The sequence below is a fragment of the Drosophila ficusphila genome, unplaced genomic scaffold (assembly GCF_018152265.1).
Source record: "Drosophila ficusphila isolate 14025-0441.05 unplaced genomic scaffold, ASM1815226v1 contig_636, whole genome shotgun sequence".
In the NCBI taxonomy this organism is placed as follows: Eukaryota; Metazoa; Arthropoda; class Insecta; order Diptera; family Drosophilidae; genus Drosophila; species Drosophila ficusphila.
In genome coordinates this window covers 3680429-3708001 of record NW_025064569.1, presented here as the reverse complement: position 1 = coordinate 3708001, position 27573 = coordinate 3680429, and the positions used below count along the sequence as shown (strand labels likewise).

The following is a 27573-nucleotide window of genomic DNA, read 5'->3' as shown; positions in this document are numbered from 1 at the left end:
GATCAAGAATATATATACTTTATGGGGTCTGAGGTGTTTCCTTCACTGCGTTGCAAACTTCTGACTGAAATTATAATACCCTTTTGCTCTGCAAGGGTATAAAATAGTAAGAGTTTCGATGGTGTTTAGCCCTTATGCATTTTGATCGGCTTGCCAAAGCTAGCTTCCTTTCTTGTTTTTAACTACTACTACTTTTTACTACTAATTTATATTGTTTATAATTATACAGATAAATATAAAAACAGATATGCAATATATAATTATCTAATAGATTTCTGTTTTAAATGCAAGGGTATATGCATTTCGGTCGCCCTCTTCTTTTTCTGGGCTCTGTATAATGTTTTTCAAGATCATATGTAATGTATGGTTTGCAAAAATTAAGAAACGTGTAGATTATTGTGCATCTAAAAATACTTTTCCGAGCACATTTCTTGTTTGCGAACAAAAATATTGCTTAAGATTCGTGACATACAGAATATTTATGCTCGCTTTTCAATTTTGTTTAAATAGTTGTTTTTGCTTCAGCAAAAATAGGTACAGCGCTTGCAACGTGTATTGTAAGTATTTTTTCGATGCAACCAACTTATATAAATCGTGCTTTTATCGCACTGGGAGAATGTTTATTTTTCATCGTTAATCGTAACATCAGTAGACTGTTCCTTTAATAAGTTTGGTTTTATTTTTAAGTAAACAAATTGTTTTAAAAAATAATTACCCGTTTTGTGATTAGATATTAAAAACCTATTTAATTTTTGGTTGGAGTTATTGCTAAATTACCTGACAAAATGAGCGTAAGTTTAATGGTACAATTTCAAAAGAATGTTGTCCCTCTGTCCTTTTTTCTTTTTTAGTTTTAAAGATTTATTGAAGAGGTTCTTGTTGTACGAGTAAAAGATAAGTCAAACCATCTGGGATCAGACGTCGTATAAGCTGAAACCTGTATCAATTTACAGTTAGAAGTTCAATTTTTTCATTTCCCCGGCCCTTACAACATCATTAATGAGGTGTAATGAAAAACAATTCTTTAAGTATCTGGAATTTTCTCTCTGTCTTTTTCCATAAAAACTAATCTTTCAATTATGTTATCAGCTATCTTGATAAAACTTGACTGAAAGTTGGGTAGGATTAGTATGGGAGTAGAGATCGCAAGACGAAAGGATAAAAACAAGAAAGGAAGCAAGCTTCGGTTAGCCGATGCTAATATACCCTTGCAGTCTAAAAATAAAAATATGTCAAACCAAATACACAGAGGCTAAATTATAAAATAATTTTCGATGATTGTTCATATGAGAGCTATATAATTCTTATCAAATTTAATTCGAAATTCAAGACTCATTAGAAAATTCTATATTCGAAAAATTATGCTTGTCTGATGAAAAACAACCATGTTATCATTCTATTAAGATTTTTCGATCTTTCCCATGGCAGCTTTATAATATAGTTGTGCAATTTTTATGCATTTTTTTCTCAATTGAAAGGTATCTAAAAAACTCGATGTTCTAAAATCATGCTCGAAGACGTTATATTTTTTTTTGTATTATTTATATATATGTTTTTCGATCATTCCTAAGGCAGCTATATGATATAGTCGTCCAATTTTGATAAAATTTAATTCGAAATTCGATTGCAGTTAAAAACACCATCTGGAAGAAATCAAGTCGATATGATCAAAAACAACGGCGTGATCATTTTTTTTTTTGCAATCTAACCATGTCATTCTCTGATGAAAATCTCTGGTATGGGAGGTATCCGATATAGTCGCCTGATCCGGCCCGTTCCGACTTATGTATATACTGCGTGCAATAACTACAGAACTTTTGGTAAAGTTTCAGAAAGACAGCATTTAAAATGAAAGACTAGTTTACATAGAAACAGAAAGATACCCTTGCTCTGCAAGGGTATACAAATAATGGCAAAAAAAATGAAAACGTTGTTGTGTTTTATCCAGGGACCGCAAATAATTATTATGAGTTTAAAAAAATTGAAGCCCAAAAAAGTCTCCAAAAAAATTGGAAAAAATTGTCATAAGTTAAATTTTCATGGCGAATTCAAAAACAAGATAAATGTTTTTTTTTAATTATTATGAAAAAATTGATTTTTTATAATTAAAATTAATTTTAATAATTAAAAATTTGTAATAATTATTAAATATTAATTTTTATATAAAAATTACGCAATAACTTTTATTTTTAATTTTTATTATATAAATTGAAAAATAAAAATTATTCGAAAACTTTTATTTTAAAAATTGAAAATAAAGATTAAATATATATATCGGACTTTGATTTTTTATGTGCAAAAATCGTTTTTGCGGAACTCGTACGTTTATTTATTATGTCCAAAAAGCGTTTCTGCTCAATTCGGACATTCATTTTTTAAGGGCCAAAACGCTTTTTGCGGAACTCGGAAAATTTTTTGCAATTTTCTGCTCAACTCGGCTAGCCCCCGTCTGTTCGTCTGTCCGTTTATCTTTAAACTTGTCTCTCAGTTTTGAAGCTATCTTGCTGAAACTTTACCAAAAGCTGTGTAGTTAATGCACGCAGTATATAAGTCGGAACGCGCCGGATCCGGTGACTTTATAGGATAGTTCCCATACGAGAGATTGAAAAATGTAGCATAACGATTTCTATCTGATTTCATATCTAATTTCTTCCAGATGGTGTTTTTTTAACCCCTATCGAATTTCGAATTAAATTTTATCATAATAGGATGACTCTATAATATAGCTACCATAAAAATTATATATAGAATTATTGTAAATAAATTGAAAACGTGGTTGTTTTTAGTCCACGATCATGACTTTTGGAATATCGAGTTTTCTAACGACTCTTGAATAACAAATAAAATTTCATCAAAATCGGACGACTATATCATATAGCTGCCATATGAACAATAGTCAAAAATATGAAAAATTAATAGAAAAGTCGTCCTTGCTTCGATGTTGTTTAGCCCTTGTGTATTCTGTTCGAAATATTTGATGACTGCAAGGGTATATAAGCTTCGGCTTGCCGAAACTAGCTTCCTTTCTTGTTTTTATTAAGCTTTGTTATCTGATTCGGGCATCTGCTAATTAGTATGCTCATTTTATAGCGAAAGTTTGCAATCAAATTGTGTGAAGCAAAAGTGTTGGGACTGGATTGATCAATATTCCTTGTAATTGAGATTAAATAGCTTATGGTTTTGTAGCCGCAGTGGAAAAAAGGGTTTTAACTCTTAGCATTAATTTTTTATTTTAAAAACACTTTTAGAAAGTTGAAATATTTATTTTAAAATATAAAATAAACGACCAACTCTATGTTTTACATTAAAATATAAAAGCTTATATTTTATACCATAAAATTATTGAAGAAAAATGTTCTTTCTTGTTTATTTAATAGGACGAATTGACTAAGGAGCAAACTGCTCGTAAGTTACTATAGTACTGAATCCAATTTTCAACAATACAGTTACTTTTTTTCAACAGTGCTACGAAACGCATTTAATGCTTTTGATCCAGAAAAAAATGGCTATATCAATACTGCAATGGTTGGTACAATTCTTAGTATGTTGGGTCATCAACTTGATGATGCTACATTGGCTGATATTATCGCTGAAGTCGATGAAGATGGATCGGGTCAAATCGAATTTGAAGAATTTACTACATTGGCCGCCCGATTCCTTGTTGAAGAGGACGCCGAAGCTATGATGGCTGAGCTGAAAGAAGCGTTTCGTCTTTACGATAAAGAAGGAAATGGATATATTACTACCAGTGTTCTTCGAGAAATCCTGCGCGAATTAGATGACAAATTGACTAATGACGATCTGGATATGATGATTGAAGAAATTGATTCCGATGGTTCAGGAACTGTGGATTTTGATGGTATACAAGACTGACAAATTTTTAAAACTCATTTGATACAATTGTTTATTTTTAGAATTTATGGAAGTTATGACTGGTGGCGATGATTAAAAAGCAATCTAAAATAATACCTTTCTATACTACTGACAAAACAAGAAAAAATGTCGTTGTAAATTATTAAAACCTTGAAATGTGTGGACTTAAATTGTTTATAAAAAATGATTAAGAAATTAAAGTTATATCAGATGTTAAGTTAAACAATAAAGATCCAGAATACAAGTTAGTTATCGATTAAACACTTGTACATTTTTCGTACATAGGTACAAGGATTGGTGTTATTATTATACCCTTGCAGAGTGTATTATAATTTCAGTCAGAAGTTTGCAAAGCAGTGAAGAAGACATTTCAGCAGTGGAGTAACTACCGGCGTTCCATGTGTTCAAGGAACACAGGCCCCCGAGCTTAGGGGGCCCCGAAAGGCCCCGAAGGGGCCCTTCAAGGCTTGTCGTGGATTACGGAAAATTAATGAAAAATTACATTTTTCGTAATTCAGATCTTTGGGGGCCCGTTCGATGCCTAAATATAAAGATGATATTTCAGACACAATTTCAAGCCAACTACTGACCTCCCGTCACCGAACACAAGTTTTTCTGACGTAGTTACGCCACTGCATTTCAGACCCCATAAAGTAAATATATTCTTGTACGTCTATTTATGTTTCTATGTACACTAGCCTCTCAGTTTTAAAGTTAGTTATTGCACGCAGTATATAAGTCGAAATGGGCCAGATCGGCCGACTGTATCGCATAGCTCCCATACGAGAGAATGAAACGAAAAATTCTCACACAGTTGTTTTTGATCAGATCGGCTTGATTTTTTTCCAGATGGCGTTTTCTAATTATTATTGAATTTCGGATACAATTTTATCAAATTCGAATAATTCTATCATATAGCTGCCATAGGAAAGATCGAAATATATATATATAAATAGTGGAAAAAAATTATAACGTCGTTGTTTTTATTCCCACGAACATGTTTTTAAAATATGGAGTTTTTTAATAACCCTTGAATGGAGAAAAAAATTCCAAAAAAATCCGCCAACGTTATCATATAACAAGAAAGGAAGCTAGCTTCGGCAAACCGAAGCTTATATACCCTTGCAGTCATAAAAAATGTCAAACAAAATACATAAAGGCTATAAAATTTACATTCTTTTACTTCACCCGGGAGCTTAGAGCCTCTACAATTTCTTGTAGAGGATTCATTATCATTGATTTTCGATCGTACCGGCAGTGGCGTAGCGTGCCTTGTCGGGGCCCCGTATAAAAAATTTTTTGGGGGCCCTTATATGGAGGTAAAGATTTTTCACAAAAGAAAACAAGAAAGGAAGCTAGCTTCGGCAAACCGAAGCTTTTATACCTTTGCAGTCATCAAATATGTCGAAAAAATACATAACGGCTAAACAACATCGAAGCTAAGACGATTTTTCTATTCATTTTCTATATTTTCGACTATTGTTCAAATGACAGCTATATGATATACTCGTCCGATTTTGATGAAATTTAATTCGGTATTCAAGAGTCGTGAGAAAACTCTATATTCCAAAAATCATGGTTGTCTGATGAAAAACAACGATGTTATCAATTTATTTCCATTAATTCTATATATATTTTTCGATCGCTCCTATGACAGCTATATGATATAGTTATCCGATTTTGATCAAATTTAATCCGAAATTCAATAACAGTTAGAAAACGGCATCTTGAAGAAATCAAGTCGATCTGATCAAAAACAACGGTCTGAGAATTTTTTATTTCATTCTCTCGTATGGGAGCTATCCGATATAGTCGGCCGATCCGGCCCGTTCCGACTTATATACTGCGTGCAATAACTACACACCTTTTGGGAAAGTTTCAGCAAGATAGCTTTAAAACTGAGAGACTAGTTTTCAGGGGTTTTTTTTGTTTAGATGTGATTCTTCTTTTAATTTTTAATAAAGTCCTAACATATGTATATCTATGTAAAGGTAATATTACAAACTTTAATATACCATTTTTCAAATTTCGATTTTTCTTAGTATTATACATGTTGTTCGCGTTTAAAGTTGCAAAAAAACAAAAACCGAATATTAATGTGATACACTGTATATACTGCGTGCAATAACTACACACCTTTTGGGAAAGTTTCAGCAAGATAGCTTTAAAACTGAGAGACTAGTTTACATAGAAACAGACAGACGGACAGATGTGCAGACGTATTCTGATTCTACGCGTGATGCTGATCAAGAATATATATACTTTATGGGGTCTGAGGTGTCTCCTTCACTGCGTTGCAAACTTCTGACTGAAATTATAATACCCTTTTGCTCTGCAAGGGTATAAAAAATATTGTGAGAAGAAATATTTATCTATCACATTATTTACCCATTTTAAAAATAAAAATCAAATTTTAAATATTCACTCTTACACACTTTGGGGGCCCCCTTGGCCCGGGGGCCCCGTATAATTGATACGGCATATACGGCGGTAGCTACGCCCCTGCGTACCGGTGATAAGCCAGTAGCGACTTATCCTAGCGGTGGGGTTGCCACCTGGCGCCATCTAGGAGTGACGAAAGTTCTATTGTTGGGTCCATAGTAACGTGGACGAGGGGTGTGCGGGTCCGGGGAGCCGAAATTTCTTACTAATGTTAAGTGAGCGATAGAGCATAGAAGTGGTGGAGATTTGGAAAAAGAGACCGTTTCTTTTTCTCGGGGAGCCTGGGACTCGACTCGAACCCGGGCCTTCCGGACCGGAGGCCAGCGCTCTACCTGCTGGGCCACCGTCCCCCCAAAGGCTATAAGGGTTTTTTCTATTATTTTTCCATCAAATGGCAGCTATGTATATGATATAGTTGTCCGATTTGGATGAAATTTAATTAGTAATTCAAGAGTCATTAGAAAACTCTATATTCCAAAAACGATGTTATAATTTAATTTCCGTTATTTCAATATAAATTTTTCGATCTTTCCTCTGGCAGCTATATATAACGTGGTCGGATTTTAATGAAATTTTTGAAGTGAAACTTCTTTAGGCGCATGAGGATTGTTTCGCCTTGCACCTTGCAACACGAATTTTATGATAGATGCGGCTTACCCTTGTGCAAGCCCAAGATCTCGATGAGAGAGTGTATGTGGGGTGTTTGCCCTTGTGCTAACGAGAGTCCAAAAAGATGTAAAGAGACAGAGAGGTGTTCTGTGTTCTACCAATATCTCTATTGAACTAATCTCAGCTTACAAGCTTTATGCTGATGACAAGCGTGCAAGCTCGATTGGTTACAGTAAGTGGATCTTATTTACAAGTACAATTCAGGCTATTCATTTATGATGCTTCTACATACTACATACATACATACATAAGAAGGTCATCTACGTACATGTCGTTCTGTATAGTAATCGATCCAATTGGGAATTCCTTTTCGTATCTTTTGGCAATGAATTAAGACTTTGTATAGCCAAAAACGGAGCACTAGCAAGGCCGTAAGTCATCGTATTTAAACGAAACAATTGTAAAGGCTGCTGAATAGTATTTCTCCAGAAAATAAGCTGGAAATTACGGTCTTCAGGGTCGACCATAAAGTGCCGATACATTTTGGTTACGTCTGCTGTGAATACGAATTTGTGCAATCTGAATGCCAACAAAGTTATGATCAAATTTTGTTGGATCGTTTGTCCAACCATTAGGCCGTTTAGTGACAAATTTGATGTTATTTTGGCTGAGGCGACAAAAACCACACGCAGTTTAGTAGTTGAGCTTTGAGGCCGCAACACTGCATGGTGCGGAATGACATAATGAGGTTGATCAATCCTAAAATCACACGCAAGTTCCATGTGGAACTTTTCTTTTGTTCAGGTAAGCGTTCTAATCGGCGCTCAAGATAAAGGAACCGCCGTCTAGAATTTTTCAAAGAACTTCCGAAACCCCTTTTTGCTGTTCTCCTCAAACGATTCAATTTTCCAAAACTTTGCTAGGGCATCGCTAAGATCCTGGGTTTCCACAACATTACACGAAAATGAATGAGCCCTTGCACCTGATCCGAACCCGTCTTCGATTTTTCCTCCAACAATCCAGCCAAGCGATGAGTTGAGTAGACACGGTAAGCCAGGACCTAGCGATAGCTTTTGCCCAGTAAGAAAATCAAAAAATTCCTGCGTACTAATCAAGATATCGATCTTTTGTGGCTTAAAAAACTGTGGATCCGCCAAATCAATGTCTTCCGGGATAGACCATTGTGATATGTCTATGCAACGCTCTGGCTGCTGCTGAGCTATTGATTTTGTAACAAAAAACTGCAGAGTCCATTGTCGTCGTGACCGGATGGTTGCTTCTAAAAAAACCTTATGCGCTCTCGAATGTTGCCAATTCCCGATACCTCTAAATTCTTTTGCTTTAATGGTAATTGAAGGGTTCTCGCAAAAGTTTCCGTAATGAAATTGACTTCAGAACCTGATATACGCCACACTTGTCTTTTATTAAGATAAGCGCTGTTGGGATGAGCGAGCGTCTCGAGTTGCGCGAGTTACAATAAATCCTGAGGGGACTTCCTTCAGAGGTTGGTAATTGTCCTTTCTAAGATTTTTAATTCGGGAGCGATGGATGAAGTACTAGTTGAAAGAATAAGACCTTCTTGGTTTGTGTCTACTCAGAGAGTGAATTTTATATTTTTCAGCGGCGATCATGAGACCTCCGCTGCCCAAAAGTACATAGTTTTATATATTTCTTATATACTAACAAAAAGTGCATAAAAGAACTAAGTATGTTTCAAGTGTCGCTGCTTCAAGTGGTGGTCCGCTGAGTCGGTGTCTTATTTCCTGGTCTGAGTGGAGTAGGGGTTTCCTTGTACTTGCTGCGTTGACAGAAATGGGTCTGAAAGTCAACGACTGGCTCTTTGGGTCGGTCATTGTTCTAATGACCATAAAAGTCAAGAGCCTCAACAATTAGTTTATCATGTGAGGGTAGCTCTGGGAGGTTTGGCTGGGGGATCAGTGTGCCGTGCCTGTACGGTAACTCCTCCCCCCCCGGATTGAAGTGATGGCCAGAACGAAGGGGTGGACATCACGAAACTTGTCTCGGGTAAAGTTGGAGTGTAGGTGATCCTTCTCTTTCGGATGATTATTATAAAAATGACAATTAGTCCAATGATTAATACTACATATAGCGTTCCGAAGTTAGTCGTAGTAATTTTTTTTAAATATATAATTGAATTTTGATCCTCAATTGTCTTTAGGTTTAATTTATGTAGACTTAGGTCTTCAACGTTGTCTGTGATATTCAATTTAATCACGTGAGTCATAGAAATTTCCATCTTGTTTTGTACTATTGATAGCTCTTTATCATAAGGAATCCCATTGATGTTGACTGAACAATCTCCAAATGTCAGCAAGGCTGACCCAATTATTGAGAACGTTTTAGAACAATTTGATTCTATGGTTGTATTGGCCGTGTTGAAGATGAATACATGAGCTGGTTCGACCTCTGTGATCGTTTCAATTTTACCCACATCTTTCGTCTTGCAGGCTGCAGTTTCCAGGGAAAGGATACCACTAAGACATTCCGACTTAAAATCGCTAGCGGTAGATTCTACTTCTTTGCATATATATAAATGTTCAATATTATTACATTTGTCGTTAAAGTACTTGATATTTGTTGAATTGTGATAAGCGACATAATTAGGAATTATTAAAAATTTTGTTTGATTTATAGGTAATGGTACAATATGTAAAAATTCGTACTGTAGTTTGTTAAATGTTGGAATCTTAATTCTAAACATGATCTTAAAGTCTATTATGAATGTTTCTAATTCTAAAAGCTTGACAATATTGTCGTCTGACATATCTCTTATATCAACGTCATTTATTTCATTTCTTATTACATTCATTTCATCTTGAGAAATTATAAAAGTTGGTACAATTTTTAATTTTGATAATAAAATGCTTTGTTCGATATTAATAATATAATTAGATAAAACATCGATATTCATACTTATTCTAGCAATATATTGTAATACATGTATAAATTTGCTTTCAGTGTTCAATGTTTTGTAAATAGTGTTCTTATAATTATTTATAAAATTGTTAATGATTTGTTGTTCTTTATTTATGTGATTTGTTATGTTTTCGAATCTCGACTTAATGTCATTGTTAAAATATGTTTGCCTGTTAGCTTTATTCATGAGTTCCCTTTCATTATCTGCCATAGCCTTGAAATTGTTTTCGAATTTTTTACCATCTGTTTCGTCCAGATTCCCCGTTACTATTTTTATTATGTGTCCTAAGCCATTTACTAATCCTCTTCTACGTCGAGATTTGGGTAACAACGCGTTAATTCTAGTCTTTAATTGTTTTATTTTTGTGTCCAGTATGCCAATAGCCTCTACAGAATGTGATACCTTTCTAAGTTCTTCCACGGCATTATCAAAATTAGTTGTTGCATTAACAAATTCTTGTAAATTAATTTGATGGGTTAGGATTTTATGTGATTGTATTACTTTGGCTTGAACTAGCTTAATCTTAATTAGTGGGTTATTGTTATCCAATGGTATGATTTTTAAATTTTGAGCTACGATGGTGGTGCATCTGAAATGTTAATAGGGTTTGTGTTATTTCTTTTTCCTTCTAACAATTTTCTTAATTTTCGACTTGTGTAATTTTTGTTTCTTTGTGGAAATAAGTGTAATGTCTTGGTCTTTTAGGACTCTTTGTTTTGAGAATCTAGGAGTTATTTTATTCCTTCTATTTTCCTTTCTAAATATTATGTCGTCTGTTTCTATTTCTACTGGATCCTCTCTATTCTTATTCATCTTGTTGATTCTGGTGTTCATTTTTTCTTCTAACTGATCTTTTATTTTGGGGTAAAGTGCATTCTGAAATTCATTTAACTTTTGTAGAAAGTCATGTTCTGTATTAAATTTGATGTTTCTATCGAAAATGTGTGTCCTTCCTGAGAATAATTGGAAAGGAGTCAGTTTAGTTGCGGAGTGTATAGAATTGTTATAAGTGGTAAGTGTTTCATCTAGAATTTCCTCATGGACACAGTCCATTTTCTGGGCCTTTCTATTTTCTAGGATGATTCTATAGATCTCCGTCAGAGATGAGTGTAGCCTCTCTACCGGAGAGTTGCTCGACGACTGCTGAAATGATGTTACATGGGTTTCGATGCTGTATTGTGTGCAGAAATCGACAAATATCTTGCCGGAAAATTCAGACCCTTGGTCATAAACGAGTTTCTTTGGAATACCGAAAAGGCTGAAATAATTTTTCAAGGCAGTTACTACGTTAACGCAACTTCTGGCTTGAATTGTATATGCACAAGCGAATTTTGAGAATTTGTCAATTATGGTCAAAATAGTTCGTCCGTTAATAGTGTAAATATCGATGTGTACAATTTGCATCGGTCGGTCGGGAATTTCGGTCTTTTGATAAAGTGGTTTTGGGGGTCTTCTGTCATACTTTAGAGTTTGGCATATATCGCAACTATTTATGATTTGTGTTATTTTTTGTTTCATGTAGGGGAAATAGAGTGTTCTTTTAAGATGGTTCAAGGTTTCTTCAATACCACGGTGATTGTTTTTCACGTGATAATCTGTGATGGCCTTTTCTTGTTCTATTTTGGTGGTTACGTCCGTTAGCATAAACTTGCATCTTATTAGTTTGTAGTTATTGCTACCCTTGAAATACTTTTCATATGCAATGTTTGTAAGTTCGAATATCTCATCCTTAGCCATTATTGCATGTAACTTATTTTGTTTTAGTCGTTCTCTTAGTATCAGGGCTATCTTCTCAGAGTCGAATGTTTGTTCCGATATAGTCTGTCTTAATTTATATTTGAATAAAATGCAACTTTTAACCCTACTTTCTTTCCCAATTTCGAAGATGTATTGTGAATTAAAGTCGTTTAATGGTTTCTCGGACAGACTTATGGTTGTAGTATTTTTTAGCTGTTATGTTGGAGGTTAGCAATATAATTAGTGTCTACCGAAATGCGGCTTAATGCATCCGCTACTACGTTTTGCGAACCCTTTTTATAAATTACTTCGAAATCATACTCTAGTAGTTGAAGTTTCCAACGTACTAACTTTGAATTAGGTTCTTTGAAATTCATTAACCAAGTTAAAGGTCTGTGATCTGTAATTATTTGGAATTTTTGTCCGAACAAGTAAGGACGAAAGTACTTGGTTGCCCAAATAATTGCTAACATTTCTTTCTCGACTGTGGAATAATTTACCTCTCTGTCATTTAGTGTTCTACTAGCAAAAGATACTGGTCGGTCTGAAACTATTGTTCCTTGCGACAATACTGCGCCTATTGCAACATTGCTGGCATCTGTTGTTAGGATAAAAGGTTTTTTAAAATCTGGATATCTTAGTAAAGGGTCGTTGCATAGTAATGTCTTACATATTTCGAATGATTTTTTAAACTCGTCCGAGATTTGTACTGCTGCCTTGCCCTTTAATTGTTGTGTCATTGGTTTTGTAATTTTAGCAAAATCCCTAATAAATTTCCTATAATAACCCAGTAATCCTAAGAAAGATTTTATTTCCTTTCTTGTTGTAGGAATTGGGAATGCTTTAATTGCCGCAATCTTTTTTGGATTCGGTTTGATTCCATCCTCGGTGACAATATGCCCCAAGTATTCTATTTCCTTGCGTAAAAATTCTGATTTATTTGGTTGTATTCTTAGGTTTGCCAGACTAAGTCTTTGAAATATTGCACTTAGATCTGTCATATGTTCTTGTAGTGAAGCTGAGAAGATTATAATGTCGTCCAAGTACACCAAGCAACATTTACCATTCAGGTCGGCCAGAACATTGTCCATGACTCTCTGAAATGTGGCTGGGACATTAGTTAGTCCAAAAGGCATCCTAACAAACTCATAATGTCCCCCCTTCAGCTGTGAACGCTGTTTTCGGAGTGTCCTTGTCCCTCATTTCAATTTGGTGATAGCCACTGGCCAAGTCCAGTGCTGTAAAATATCTGGCTCGTCCAATTCTGTCTAAAACATCATTGATGTTTGGCATAGGGTACCTATCTTTAATTGTCTTTTCATTTAGTTTTCGGAAATCAACTACCATTCTCCATTTCTTTGTGTTAGTCGCATCTAGCTTTTTAGAGACTAAGAATACTGGAGCACTCCATGGAGAGTGGCTATGTTTTATTATATTCTGGTTTAGTAGGTCATTAATTTGTCGTCTAATTTCTGTTCCTTCCGTTGGGCTAAACCGAAAGGGTCTACAAAATATGGGTTTTTCGTCTGTAGTATTTATTTCGTGTTTTACTTTATTGGTAAACGATAATTTATCCCCTTCTTGAAAAACTAAATTTGTAAATTTCTTGAATAGTTTGAGAAGTTGTTGTTTTTCCTCCCCGTTTAAGTGATCGGTTCGGATTGATTTAAATATTAAGTTTGGATCTTTCTTTCTGTATTCGAGTTCGCAGTCCAAAGGTTTGACGAGGGTGAAATCATCCTCGTTAAACCCTTCCACTTCTAATCTCGAATCTAGGAAGAATTTTTGAGGCTTAGAAGAAAAATTGTTTATTTCAAGTAGGCTGTAATTGTTATGGGCATTATAGATCCCACCGGTTATAAAGAAATCATTCCCCAATTTAATATTTGCACAAGTAAAAGGGCCGTCCTTAATATTGACGGGGACCTTCACGAGCGCTTTAGATTCCTTTTCAACTATTTGAATTGTCGAAGGATAATTAGGTTCCAGTACTAGGGGATAATTATGATTTGGTGTGAATAGTGTAAGATTTGGAATATCAATAATTGCGCTAATTCGATTAAGGATATTCATTCCCATTAGTCCATCAAAAAAAATATGAAATTTAAACAATAGAAATGGGAATTTCCTATCATCATCTTTACTCTTAAGGATTGGTAATTCCGCCATCTGTGTTATTATATGGTCATGTAGTGCTGTTGAAATGGTAGTTGGGTCCTTAAGCGTAATCTTTTCATGCTCTGCTACTACGTCCGGATCTAAGAGCGATCCTTCGGCCCCAGTGTCAATTAATATTTTTAACGGTTCGGTTCTATTGCAATGTAATTTAATGTACGGTAAGTTTGCTCCTAACTCAAACTTACTCACGAAGCCCGTCTGTGTGGCGAGGCATCGCACTGAAAATTTGAACTTTCATCAAAATTGTGTTCAGCACTAGAATCATCTTCCCCATTCTTGTTCTTGATATTGAATATTTGTTGTCCATTTGTATTAGGTTTATTATTATTGAAATTTCTTCTAGCATTCGTATTCGAAGTACTTGGAGCCTCTTCGTTTGGCATTAGAGCCGGGTACCTATTGGTACGATAGTTATCGTAATTCCTCGGAACGGTACCGGTTCTGTCCGTACGGTTATACCTGTTGTAACGATTATAATCCCTGTTCTGGCTGTTTTGATATTGGTTTGCGTTAGAATATTGTCTAAAGCGATCTACCTGTCTATTTTGCGTTCTATTTTGAGGTCTATACGAATTATTTTCATTGAAATAGATGTTCCTTTCTTTAACTGCCGCGTCATAAGCGTCTTCTTAAGTTTCTGGTTTCATGGCCCTGACCGTACCACCTAGGTTTCCTTTAAGACCAGATAAAAATGCCGCTAAAGCTGATTTAGATGTGCCAATCTTCTTTATATTTACGGCATTACGATCCGCTTCCTTTGTTTCAATGAGTCTAAACAGAGCTAATCTAACCTTTGTTATCTCCTCGTATAATTTCTGAATTGAAAGTTGTCTTTGCGGTAAGTTATGTAACTCTGCCACAAGTGTTTCCTCATCTCGTCTATCCGTGCAACGTGCGATTAAGGCTGCCTTTATTTCGTCCCAATTAAGTCCTGCTCCTGTGGCTATAACTGCCTCGTTAGCCTTTCCCACAATTTTTTGACGGATGGCCCTCATCAAAACCTGTCCATAGGGTGTTTGATCTGTCCCCCTTATTAATAGCATTACCTCCTCAACGTTGTTACAAAATTCAGCTAATATATACGGTTCCCCGTCGTAAGTAGGCATAAAACGGATAACATCAGGAATTTTCAAGGAATTAACTACCTCGGCGGGGCTCATCATGGGGTTCGGGATGGGTGTGGGAGAAGTATTGCTTGAATTCATGTCGGTCGAGGGTGTTGTTATTGGTCGTCTTACAAGTAAATTAGTGTCACTGTCGTTACTCTTGTACTAGGCAGAAGCGCTTTTACTTTGGAAATATTCGGCATTAAATTTTTTTCTTTAACTTAAATAATGTATATAGTTTGTTTAGAATATTAGAAAAATGTTTGTATATAACTCTTAATTTTTAAATCTTAGCTGTGATAGTACAAAATAATTTTATACTTAAGTGTCTTGGTATCGTCGTGTTTTGGGCCTCAGCGGAGTATATAAGAACAATATAGTACGTCTTTTAGATTTAATCTCTCGTAAAAGTTATTCTCCAGGTATCTCAACAAGCGGTTGTTTCTTTACCTGTGGAGATAAAATGTTTAGTATATTTGGTTCTGGAAAAATATTGATATGCACCCTCTTGCGTGGAGTATATTAAGCAACAGTATTTCGTAAGGTTGTATACCGACATTCGCCATGAATTTTCGGTAACAAATCGAGAAAAACACACCATGGAATTTCCTGATCACCTTGAAACACTGTTCTCAAAAAAATATAATATTTTCTCTTTTGTTTTTCTTTTTGGCCAGTTGCTGGCATTAATTAGCTGTTGTTATGTTTATAATTCTCTTTTAAGGTAATTTCTTGTCGGCCTTCGGCAGTGAAAACGGTGGCCAAATATTATGTCTCCTTCTAGTTGTGATTATTATTATTATTTCTTCCTCCCATCTTTTTGTTTCTTACTATTCTTTTTTTTTTTTTTTTTTTGTGAATAATACTATAGCCATTCTTTGTTCCGACAAACACGCCATGGGATTTCGGAATTGTTTTCACTCACACCTGGGTTCTTCGTTTTTAATTTCTCCATTTTCTTTCCTTTTTTTTTTTTAAATAATTTGTGGTCTCAAAAAAAAATTGAACTGAGTTTACCGTCGTTAATATATCTGAAAAACGCGCCATGGGATTTCAGTATATCTTATTGTCGTATCGGGCTTTAACATAATTTATTTCTCGTTTTATTCTTTTCATGCACACCAATGATTGTTAAAAAAAAAAAAATAACTCCACTCTAGCAAAAATTTAGTACCACTGGGACATTTGCAGAACAAACACGTCATGGGATTTCCGACCTCCCTTCTCTCTTCTTCCTTTTTTTTTGTTTTTACTAGTCACACCGTTTAATTTCCTAAAACTCTTCTTTACTTTCCTTTCTTGCACTGATTGGACTTTGCATTTTCTTGTTTCAGAACGGACTAACATTTTCACTTTTGAACTTAACTCACTGGAGAAAATATATTATGAATTTGTATTGTGTTAGTGTGTATGTGTTTGAATTGTGTACTGAGCTTAACATTTTCGCAAGTAGTTTTCTTACATAACCAGGAAGATTATTTCCTTCATCTCGGTCCGGAGTCGACTGCGCCAGTTACAATAAATCCTGAGGGGACTTCCTTCAGAGGTTGGTAATTGTCCTTTCTAAGATTTTTAATTCGGGAGCGATGGATGAAGTACTAGTTGAAAGAATAAGACCTTTTTGGTTTGTGTCTACTCAGAGAGTGAATTTTATATTTTTCAGCGGCGATCATGAGACCTCCGCTGCCCAAAAGTACATAGTTTTATATATTTCTTATATACTAACAAAAAGTGCATAAAAGAACTAAGTGTGTTTCAAGTGTCGCTGCTTCAAGTGGTGGTCCGCTGAGTCGGTGTCTTATTTCCTGGTCTGAGTGGAGTAGGGGTTTCCTTGTACTTGCTGCGTTGACAGAAATGGGTCTGAAAGTCAACGACTGGCTCTTTGGGTCGGTCATTGTTCTAATGACCATAAAAGTCAAGAGCCTCAACAATTAGTTTATCATGTGAGGGTAGCTCTGGGAGGTTTGGCTGGGGGATCAGTGTGCCGTGCCTGTACGGTAACTCGCGTAATTCCTGCAAACACCTGGGTCGAGGAACTGGCTTGAGAGTCCTCTTGCTCGTCACCTTTCTCAATCGCTGCCTTTGGCTCAGTTGGGCTATGCAAAGAGGAATGATGCAATCCATGGCATGTCCTACAATTAAATTTTGAGGGACAATCTGCGGCAAAATGTCCTTTATGTAAACAATTTAAGCATAAAGTGGCCTGCCTAACTCAGCTATGTCGTTTTTCAAATGAGAGTGAAGTGAACGAAGGACATGACCCTAGGCTATGTTCTGTTGAATTGCATTTAAGACAGCTCCGATTGGCTGTTATAAATTTTCTGGAATAACTGGGTTTTTCGGAACGCTTCTCATACAGTTTTCCTTTTTTTGGAGGTTTTGTATGACACTCTAAAAATTGGCACTGTCTGCTCAAAGTATTCTAACAATCTTCCCACTTTGGATGCTTTTCATACTCCTGGACTCGGTCGTAAGCTTGCTTAGGATCAGAATCGACTTTCTGCAAAACGAGATGAATGATGATCGCACTAAGAATATCCTTTTCCGTGCCAAGAGAAAGAAGAGAACCAAGAAGTGCTGAGACTGTATCTAAAATTTGCCGAAGAGAGTTCGGGTCAGATTTTTCATGTGAGAAATGCTAAACAAACTGCTGATATGCTCAATAAGAATTAATACTTTCTTATCGTTACGTTCTCGTAATCGATTTAGAGCCTTTTGATAGTTGGCATCTGAAATCTGGAAGGCTGACACGACGCTTAGCGCTGGGCCAGATAAATAACTGAGAAGATATGTAAATTTGTCTACTTCTGGAATGGTAAAATCTTCGTCTACCATGTGGTTAAGGGGTTATATACCTTTTTCACCAGAGAAATACATGGTTTTTATTTATTTTTTTTAGCATGTTACCATTGTTTTATTTAAATTCAATAAAAATTTTATCAAAGTACGTGTCCTTAACTTAATTCATATAAAATTTCGAGTGAAAATTTTGAGTATTGTGGAAGTTATAGTCCTTCCCGCAGAAGTCCTTTTTTCATTAGAGGCTTGCGGTGAGCATGAAAACAAGAAAACGGCTCAACTTAAAAAAAAAATGAAAAAAAACTACTTTAGTATATAGTGTTACCTAGTTCGTGAACGAAGGATTTTACGAAAAAAATTTTTTACAGTTACAGTGACTATTTTTCAAAAAAACCGATTTTTCGAGGTCTAATAATTTAGTTTTTCGCCCCAAAAAATAGAAAAATTTGTCGAAAAAAAAATTCCTTCGTTCACGAACTAGCTATTGTATCTAAAAACAATCCCCCAAAATTTCAAATCGATCGATGTAGTGGTTACCGAGATATCGTGCTCACTGAAATGACCTTTTCTCAAAAATGCGATTCCGAGATAATCGCGTTTAAAGTTTTAGGTGGACATTAGGTACACTGTACACCGTGCGCTATGAACGGCTGTATCTTAGGTTCTAGTGCTCCGATCTCTAAAAAATTGTTGAAAGTATGTACATCAAAAAAAATTTATAAAATTTTTTTCGATTTTTTGATTCTGAAAAAGGTATATAACCCCTTAAATGCAGAGATGAACCGTTTATAGTCACTTTACTTCCCATCGAACCTTGGCAACTTTAGAGTGGCAGCCGGTTGTGATTGGCGCTACCTGAGAACGATGCATTTGTAAAGTTTAGTTCTTCAGAACGCTGCGGCCTATTTAAAGTCATCCTCTTTCTAAGGATCGACTTTGCAATAATATATTCCTCTTCATTTTCAAGTCTAGAAATATCGATAGGGTCCAACTCCTCGATTTGCAGCTGAATTTGAGCTAATTGCCTATAGTGAGATTCTAGCATTTGCAACCTACACTCCGCCGTACTGGCATCGGTGACAGTAGCAGCCAAAGCTCGATCTTTGCAGCTATTGAAGTTTTGTTCAATCACTGTGCGTTTGCGCCTGAGAACCACCAGCTGCTCTTCGGTTGTCGGTTTCGTCATCTTTGAAAATAAATTGAAGAATCAAAAGAACATAAACTCCAACGCAGAATGTATGCAAAATGTAGCGTTGTGGGTAAAGTTTTACATCCGTTGGTGAAATGGTAAACACAAACTGGATACAGTTTTAAAGCCGTTGGTGAAATGGTAAACACAAATTTGAAACTAGATTCCAAAGCACAAGTGAAAGCTTTAAACCAGGGGTGCTCAAATTCGTCTTATGGCAGTGCGTTTACTAACACACCCACAAGAAAACGTGTACATATGTAGCGGCGCGTTTGTGTTGGGGCGCAGCTGTGCACTGAGAGAAAAAAAAGTTTTAAATATTTACTACGAAGCATATTACGCATTGTACTTCGCATTTAAAGTTTATGCTAAAAAAAACTGCTCTCTAATTCATTACTCATTTTGATCCGCCAAAAAATTTAACATAACACTTACGATGGTCCACCACGAAATAAATCAAAAGCCAACGCAGACAGAAAAATAAGTTCAAGTGCATGTGGTCGAGGAAAAAACAAAAACAAAATACATTGCGTTCAGCGAAGCGTGACGACGGATAGAGATGTAATGAAGAAACAAGCAAAATTGTTTTTGTTTCGCATGCAAATCGAAGCCCATATGCACGGTGCTTATGCGCGCACTACCCATAAGCACAGAGCATCTACAAAAACAAAAGTGCACTCAGTGTATAGGCGTTGAGCACCCCTGCTTTAAACCAACTTTAAATTCGCTCACTGCATATATTTAATTCCAAAATAATGAAGGGCCTTTTCTTTCTTTAAATGGTCTTCAATTAAAGCGAGTTATACGCTTACGGTTCGATAGCTATTTTGGTGTTCTGTGTTCTACCAATATCTCTATTAAACTAATCTCAGCTTACAAGCTTTATGCTCGTTTGGTTACAGTAAGTGGATCTTATTTACAAGTACAATTCAGGCTTTTCATTTATAATGCTTCTACTAGGATACAATTTTTACAAAACGTCACGCAAATCTGCTACGGAAGTGTCGAAAAAGAAAAACAGAGCGATCGAGACCAATCGAGAGAAAGAAAGACAGGGCGAACGTAGCATGAAGCAATTAGCGATGGAGTGAGAATAGGGCGCAAGCTGTAACGATTCAGGCTAGGTGGTGGGTTGGTATAATGGGACGCACGCGGGAGCATATTCCGCTCGCCATGCTCCTCGACAAGTGGTGTTCTTGTCCCTTCGCCCTAAAGATGCCTTTTACCATCAGACTATTAGAAAGAAACGCGTGCTGCGACAAGAGATACCCTACACAAGACTAGCTGAGGCTCTCTCTTCATTTTTCCTGCATTAACGATGTATACCCTCAGGTAACGGTGAGGATATTGGTCTGCCCTCCTTGCCTATGGCCAATTTAACTCCGATTGAAAAGAAAACATATTTTTCACTGGCCCCTAAAAAAAATACGGCAAGGGTGTTTACTGGGGCTGCATACCGGCGGAGGCAATAACGAAAATGATTTTAAAATATTATAAATTTATTCTTAACATTGTAACGAACTGCTTTTTTATCTTCGCTCGCTACGTAAACGTGCGGCTAGCTCAGTTGAGGCACTTGGTATTCTCCTTGGGTTTCACTCGCGTTGGTACGATCTCGTTGCACGACTTGCACTTGACTGTCCTGACTGCCTGCACGCGTCCTCCTTTTATACGCCATCCTGGTCCCGTAATTTCCCTTCATCGGTGGCATGATCGGGTCCAAAGTGCAGGACAAGTCCCGTTAGTTCACGGTCTCTCCTCTTTGTGCTGGTCCAAAGTCCGCCAACTTCACCGTTTTAACGGGTACAAAGTCCAGAACTTCACCGTTATAACGGATACAAAGTCCGTCACGGTACCATTAATTCACGGTCTCTCCTCTTTGCGCGGGTCCGAAGTCTGCAGACTCGCTGTTGTTTGGGTCCAAAGTCTGCAGACTCACCGCAGCATTGAGTCCAAAGTCCTGAGAGGCGTTAAATCCCTTTTTTCTCTGCATACAGCGCCTCCCGCTGTTGCTATGCAGCTCCCCTGTACTCAAAATTGTGAGTACATCTCCCCTTCCTTCGGAAACATTTAAAAGTTTCGGGCTCCGGAATGGCACGGATTGTCTTCCTGCTGCCCAAGTGACCGGCTGTTGGCGCGTCATGATTTTCTGCTATCACCCTCTTCCTAGAATCTCTGGGTATGCATAGCTTTCACGCGACCACGTCCTCGTTCCTCGTTCCTCGCCCTGTGGGGTATGTGGCGATACATCTGCTCTCCCTCCAGTCTATAGTCCGGGTATTTCTGCGGGTTATGTGCCACCTTGTTTCTTATCTCCGCTATCCAATCCAATCCCTGTTCCGCAGTCTTCGGGCCTGGCTTTGCTGCTTTCATTCGGCGGCTTTCCGCCGGCAATGGCTGTCTCGACAGGGCGTCCCCCACGACATTGAGCTGTCCTTTCCTGTAGGATATTTCAAAGTCATACTGCTAGAGTTCCAGCGCCCATCTCGCAATCCTTCCTGACGGGCTCTCGATACTGTTGAGCCACTTCAGTGCCAAATGATCCGTGATGACTTTAAAATGATATCCCTAACTTTCTTATTGACCATACAATTGCCAAGCATTCTTTTCCGTTGCAGAGTAATTTCTGTCCGCTGCATTTAGGAAGCGAATTGAATATGATATTACTCTCTCGCCTTGATCTGAATGCTGTGTGAATGCTGACGCCAAGGCTGTAGTCGCTCGTCTGTCTGTAGGACGAATGTCTTCATGAAGTCCGGGCATGCCAGGATTGGATCTGCCACCAGCCTGGCCTTGACTACCTCGAATGCCTTCTGGTGGTCATCGGTCCCTTCCCATTTCACTTTCTTCCGGAGAAGGGCATTTAGTGGCTGGACTAGCGTGGCGAAGTCGGGTACGAAGCGTCGGTACCACGATGCCTCTCCCAAGTATTGCCTCAGCTCCTTAACGTTGGCTGGGGGTTCCAGTAACGCTATCGCCGCTACCTTCTCCGGATCAGTTCCAATTCCTTGGTCCGTCATGCGATGCCCCAAGTACTACGGCTCCTTTCTGAAGAATTTTCACTAGTCCACGTTCACCTTCAGGTTTGCTGCCCGCAATCTTCGGAACACTTCCGTCAGGTTTCTTTTATGCTCCTCCAGTGTCCGTCCGATGACGATAATATCGCCCTGATACCTGATACACGCCTGTGTGGCATCATCTCAGGCCCTATGACCTGATCGAGCGCCTTTTGGAACGTTGCCGACGCTGAGTGCAGCCCAATTGGCATCACCTTTCATTGGAACAATCCCTTTCCTGGGACGGTGAGCAATCTTCTCCTCCAACGGTATTTGCCAGTATCCATCCTTCAAGTCCAGGCTGTAGTTGATCATAGGCATTGGGTACGCATCTTTTACCGACTTTGCGTTGATTTGTCGGAAATCTACGCACAGCCTCCATTTTCCCGTCTTCTTTTTCACCATGACGATTGGAGAGCTGTACGGGCTTTTTGACGGCTCGATGCATCCTTTTTCCAGCAGCTCGTCTACCTTTTCGTTTATTTCCCCCAGCATTTTTGGGTTCTTTGGGTAGTACCGCTGCTTCACTGGCTGGTCAACCTTCATCGTAATCTTGTGAACGGCTATGTTTGACGCTCCGCTTGACTCTTCCAGAGCTTTTAGCTCCTCCTTCAGGAATTTGGCGATGTCCTCTTCCGAGAACTGTTCCGGTGTTTCTACAACCGCCACCGACAGTCTTTCCTCCAGCATTCCTTGTCTGCGCTTCCTTGCTGGTATCGCCACCTCGAGTCCTGCGCATTTTACCTCCGCTCCTATTTTTGTGAGGAAATCCCAGCCCAGTACTGGGGCGTCTATCACTCTTGGGAGGATTAATAATTTCATCAAAACTTTTCTCGTCCCGAGACCAACCACTATCTCCAGCTGTGATTGGATGCCTCCGCATCTTCCGTCTGCCATGCGCACCTGATTTCTCGTCTGCACGACCTTACCGGCGGCCTGCAGCCTGTCCGCCAACTATTCGCTTATAAAGCTTGCCGTGGCGTCAGTGTCCACCGTGGCCTTCACTTTTCGTTGGTTTATGAGCACTGTGGCGGACAGCTGCATCTCTTCCGCCTTCAGGTCGCCCATTAGTTTCGAGAGGCAGCACCTTGCGATCCCTGGCCGCCCCTCGGTGGCTGAGGTCGTTTGGCGTTTCCCGCTCGTGCGCAGCATTCGCCGTTCGTGATGCCTATTTTCCCCCATCTCCAACAGAATGCGATCCTTCTTTTGCGGCATTCTTTCGCCCAGTGGTCTTGGCTTCCGCATCTCCGGCATGCCTGGGATGGATTGTTTACATATCCTGGCCGTGCGTTACGCTCGCCTGGCTCCTCCTGATAGCGCCTGCACGTTGCTGCTGGTTCCCTCCTCATGGCCGGCGCATGGTATCGGGCTTTTGAGACGTTTTCTTGCTCGAACCGCTCCCTCTGTTGGTCGAGCTCCTCAAATTCGTCCGCTAATGCCATCAGGGCATCCAGGTTCTGGCACCTGTAGGGGCGGATAAATAGCCGTAGTGTCGGAGTGCTGTTTTCTTTAATCCGCTCCAAGATCGGCTTTAAAGGAGTTCCGGCATCGCCCTCGGAATCTGGATAATGTCTAGCCCGTACGTCATGGCCGACCACTCCACTTGTTCGAGGAACTCCAGGGGCTTCTCATTCCCGTCGTAACGGGAGCTCCACTCGCTCAACTGCTTTGCGATTTTGGCATAATCCTGTCCGGGCAGGCCATTCTCCGCTCGTTGTTCGCGGATGTTGCTCTTCCTCTCCCTGCTGCTCTCCCGTCGGTCGCGGCTGCTGCTCCTGCCGGCGTTCTCCATGCTGCTCACGTCCAAGCTGCGCACCAGGCCCTCGGCTCCGGTGACTTTCAGGCCAACCGACGGGTACTTGGCGTAATCCCTTTCCAGGGCCGCCAGAATTGCCAGCGCATCAGGATCATGCTCGGAATGGTCGATAAATTCGGCCAGTGTCCGTCTCATTTCCTCTACAAGGCCCTCTAGCTCGATGCCTAGGGCGCTTGCGATCGCCGGGAAATCGTCCTTTTTAAGGTTATACGACCAGGACTGCCCCATTCTAAATCTGTTTTCTGGTTTTCTTTGGTCCGAGAATCACGCTTGGGCGCCAGATGTAACGAACTGCCTTTTTTTCGCTCGCTACGTAAACGTGCGGCTAGCTCAGTTGAGTTTATGTGTTGCTATGTTGTTTATATTGTTGCGTGACCTCGAAACCAAAGAAGAACGCAGAAGTTAGGTTCGATTTTAGAATATATATGACGGGTTTATTATCCCTTGGTTTTACAATTGGATATTCGATTGCTGGCTCTGCTCGCTGGCGACTCGATCTTCCTCGTTGACGCCGGTAGTGGCTCCCACGTCGACTTCTGCGGCGGCACGCCTGTCCTGCGTCCTCTGCCTTGCCGAGTCTTTCGGGCACCGGTACGCGACCAACTAAGCTCGTTACGAGTCTCTCACAACTTGGAGGATGTTAAACAGAAAACCTTACTTGCAGGGCTAAGCAGCGTTGCTGCAGTCAACACTTTACGCTCCACCTTGAAGTTCGGTCGGGATTTCGTCGGCCTGGGCCTCGGCAGGTCCTCACACTCGTGTGGACCGACTCCGGGCACCTCTCGCACAACATCCACTGGATCTTCGTTGACTGGCCCTCAGCAGGTCCTCAATCTTTCATGTGAACCGACGCTGGGTACCTCTCGCACAACATCCACTGGATCTTCGTCGACTGGCCCTCAGCAGGTCCTCAATCTTTCATGTGACCTGACTCTGGGCACCTCTCGCACAACATCCACTTGCTCAGACTCCACCAATATCGTCGTTCTCGAGACTCGTAGACGCACCCTACAAGTTACCTTGTACCCTCGGGATCTCAGCTTGGCAGTCTCAGCTGATGTAGACGTGACCGTCGTTGGGCTTCTCGACTCGGCGATCTTGACTCCGGATTTAATGGCACTTGGTATTCTCCTTGGGTTTCACTCGCGTTGGTACGATCTCGTTGCACGACTTGCACTTGACTGTCCTGACTGCCTGCACGCGTCCTCCTTTTATACGCCATCCTGGTCCCGTAATTTCCCTTCATCGGTGGCATGATCGGGTCCAAAGTGCAGGACAAGTGGCGTGATCGGGTCCAAAGTGCAGGACAAGTCCCGTTAGTTCACGGTCTCTCCTCTTTGTGCTGGTCCAAAGTCCGCCAACTTCACCGTTATAACGGGTACAAAGTCCAGAACTTCACCGTTATAACGGATACAAAGTCCGTCACGGTACCGTTAATTCACGGTCTCTTCTCTTTGCGCGGGTCCGAAGTCCGCAGACTCGCTGTTGTTGGGTCCAAAGTCTGCAGACTCACTGCAGCATTGAGTCCAAAGTCCTGAGAGCCGTTAAATCCCTTTTTCCTCTGCATACAGCGCCTCTCGCTGTTGCTATGCAGCTCCCCTACACTCGAAACTGGCCCTCAGCCAATCTGCTGAGTATTAGTCCAGGCAGACGATTATCAAGTATCCAACAATGCAGTGGATACCTCTGAAGGCGACCGCTGACAATGATGAGCTCCACCAGTTCGGATAAAACTTCGTGGCTGAGGTAGTCCTCAGGTAGAACCGCCACCCTTACCCTCTTGGTTGCCAGTGAGAAGAACAGCTGAACTGAAGGATTGCTGCTTCTTGCCCTTCTCACCCTCCCCCCCCTTCGACGGGCTAAGTTAGAAAGCGAATCTCGCCTCCGCCGTCCTTGAAGTGCTTGGCTCATAAGGCCTTGTGTGCCTCTTTGTTGCCCTTTGACCTGGACCTTTTCGGGGTATCCGCCGGAGGGGTGGGGGTGCTCTTGGTCCGCTTGCTGGCTGGTGCGGTGTTTTGGGATGCTGGTCGTGTACGCTTTTCCTTTCTAGGTGCCAACTCAGGGGTCATAACTGTTGAATTTATCCAAGGTACTATTTAACCTTAGACCCCGGCAGGCCTTTTCTGTTGGGATCATCCAGGCCTCCTGCTTGTCCCCTGGCTGGGAGGGCGTGCTCCTTCTTCTTGGTCTGCAGGATAGATGGTCCTGCTGGTAGCCCACTTTTCCGGACTGGGGCAGTCGGCCCTTGTGGGGTCTGTCCCATACTCTGCGTCTCTGACGCACTCCTGTTGGCGGGAACCGCGCTCCTGGGTGGGCTGGTGCTCTGTCTTGAGACACTTGATGCAGTGATATCCTGCTGTAATTTGTTGGTGCTAGATGCTTCTTCATATTCGAATCGGAGAGTATACGGTCCACCCGGGACGGGATCCTCCCTACCCGGCTAAGGCATGGTTATGGTTTAGTTTACACTAATCAACATGGACATTGTGTGTCTCGCTGCCTTCAAGCGCGTCACACGGCTTCCAGGCCCCCAAAGAAAACACTCAACGCATGAAAGCATCAGCAAGGTAGTACGGCAACCGACCCGTCCTATGCTGATCTAGAGTCGTTTCTGAACGATCGGCTTCTGGTCATGAAAGCGATCGAAAACCGAAGCTCGTCGAACAACCCCAGTCCTGGGCCCGGGTCGTCAGATGCCGTGCGCCGGGTTCGAGTGCACAACTTACGCGACGAGTCAGGACGCCCTGGATTAAGGTTTCATCATTGCAACGGCGGTCACATTCTGCGCCGTTGTCCGACGTTTCTAGCTATGGAAGCGTGGAGGCGCACGGAGAATATGGGGAGGCCGAAGCTGTGCATCAACTGCCGCAGCAAGGCACATGCGCTTCCCCCGCTGCACCAGCAACAAAGTGTGTCAGATTTGCGATCAGCGTCATTATACGCTGTTGCATTGCCGAGTGCAGCTCAGCCCGCCATCGCTCCGCAGGTATCCTATGCCCTCTGCAGTTGTGATCTTCGATGGCTGATAATGGTGACCAGTCTCAAAGGGAAGTCGGCTCCGAATATCGATGCTATACTTCCTCATCGCCCTCTAAGTGGGCAAAATACTTTTGGCTACAGCAAGCATCATGGTTCAGAATCCAGACAACGGTCTCCAAGCTGTCATCACGGCGCTCATCGATCAGAGTTCCGAGGCGACCATCGTATCCGGGCATGTAACTTTTAGGCTCTAAGCACTAATACCCGTTTTTCGTCAGACTTCTCTTCGGCATACGAGTTGGGCTCGGTCACTTCACTGCTGCCCAGCAGAAGCTTATCGCCGCAACGATAGACCCACATTCATGGACTTCCGCTAGCGAATCCGGAGTACTACCGTTCAAAGAGAATTAACCTTATCTTGGGAGTGGACCTTATCGCGCAGATCATGCTGTCCGGTACGCGAATAGGAAGTGCTATGGAGCCAATTGCTCAACAGACTCAGCTGGGATGGATTCTCTCAGATCAAGCCACCGTCTCGACCAGCGCCACCCAAATTCGTTACCATAAGGAAGTCACCAAGGCGGAGTCGCTTCTGAAGGGCTTTTTCCAGATCGAGACCGTACCAGAGCGGATGGCTCGCACGGAGGAGGATCGGTGGTGCGAATCGTTCTTTCAAAGGCTACGTGCTGGGCCTCCTTTTTAAGAGGTATCTGGATCAGGACATCGTGTTGGGACGATCTCACCAAGGAGCCCTTAGCCCGGCGGACTCCACGACCAGAGGATTGAAACCTAAGGCTGCAAACATAGTGCGCGCTGAGACGAAGATTAAGATGTAGACGAAGCTGAAGACG

General features: G+C 40.4%; 1 protein-coding gene across 2 annotated transcripts; it reads left to right on the top strand.

Annotated features, from left to right (window-relative positions):
- The first annotated feature begins 613 nt into the window (after positions 1 to 613).
- On the top strand, positions 614 to 4134 carry LOC108095722 (troponin C). 2 transcript variants are annotated; one of them, XM_017196907.1, is made up of 5 exons: positions 650 to 668; positions 731 to 791; positions 3378 to 3405; positions 3464 to 3859; positions 3915 to 4134. In XM_017196907.1, exons 2-5 carry the CDS (start codon positions 786 to 788, stop codon positions 3947 to 3949), a joined length of 465 nt encoding a protein of 154 aa, XP_017052396.1. In that variant the 5' UTR covers positions 650 to 668; positions 731 to 785; the 3' UTR covers positions 3950 to 4134. The 2 variants fall into 2 exon arrangements, with proteins under 2 accessions (XP_017052389.1, XP_017052396.1); XM_017196900.1 differs by having other exon boundaries at positions 614 to 791.
- Positions 4135 to 27573: the final 23439 nt, after the last annotated feature.

Coding starts and splice junctions, on each gene's coding strand:
- LOC108095722 (XM_017196900.1), top strand. Junction 3,406..3,463: donor GACTAAGGAGCAAACTGCTC/GTAAGTTACTAT, acceptor TTTTTTCAACAG/TGCTACGAAACGCATTTAAT. Junction 3,860..3,914: donor AGGAACTGTGGATTTTGATG/GTATACAAGACT, acceptor GTTTATTTTTAG/AATTTATGGAAGTTATGACT.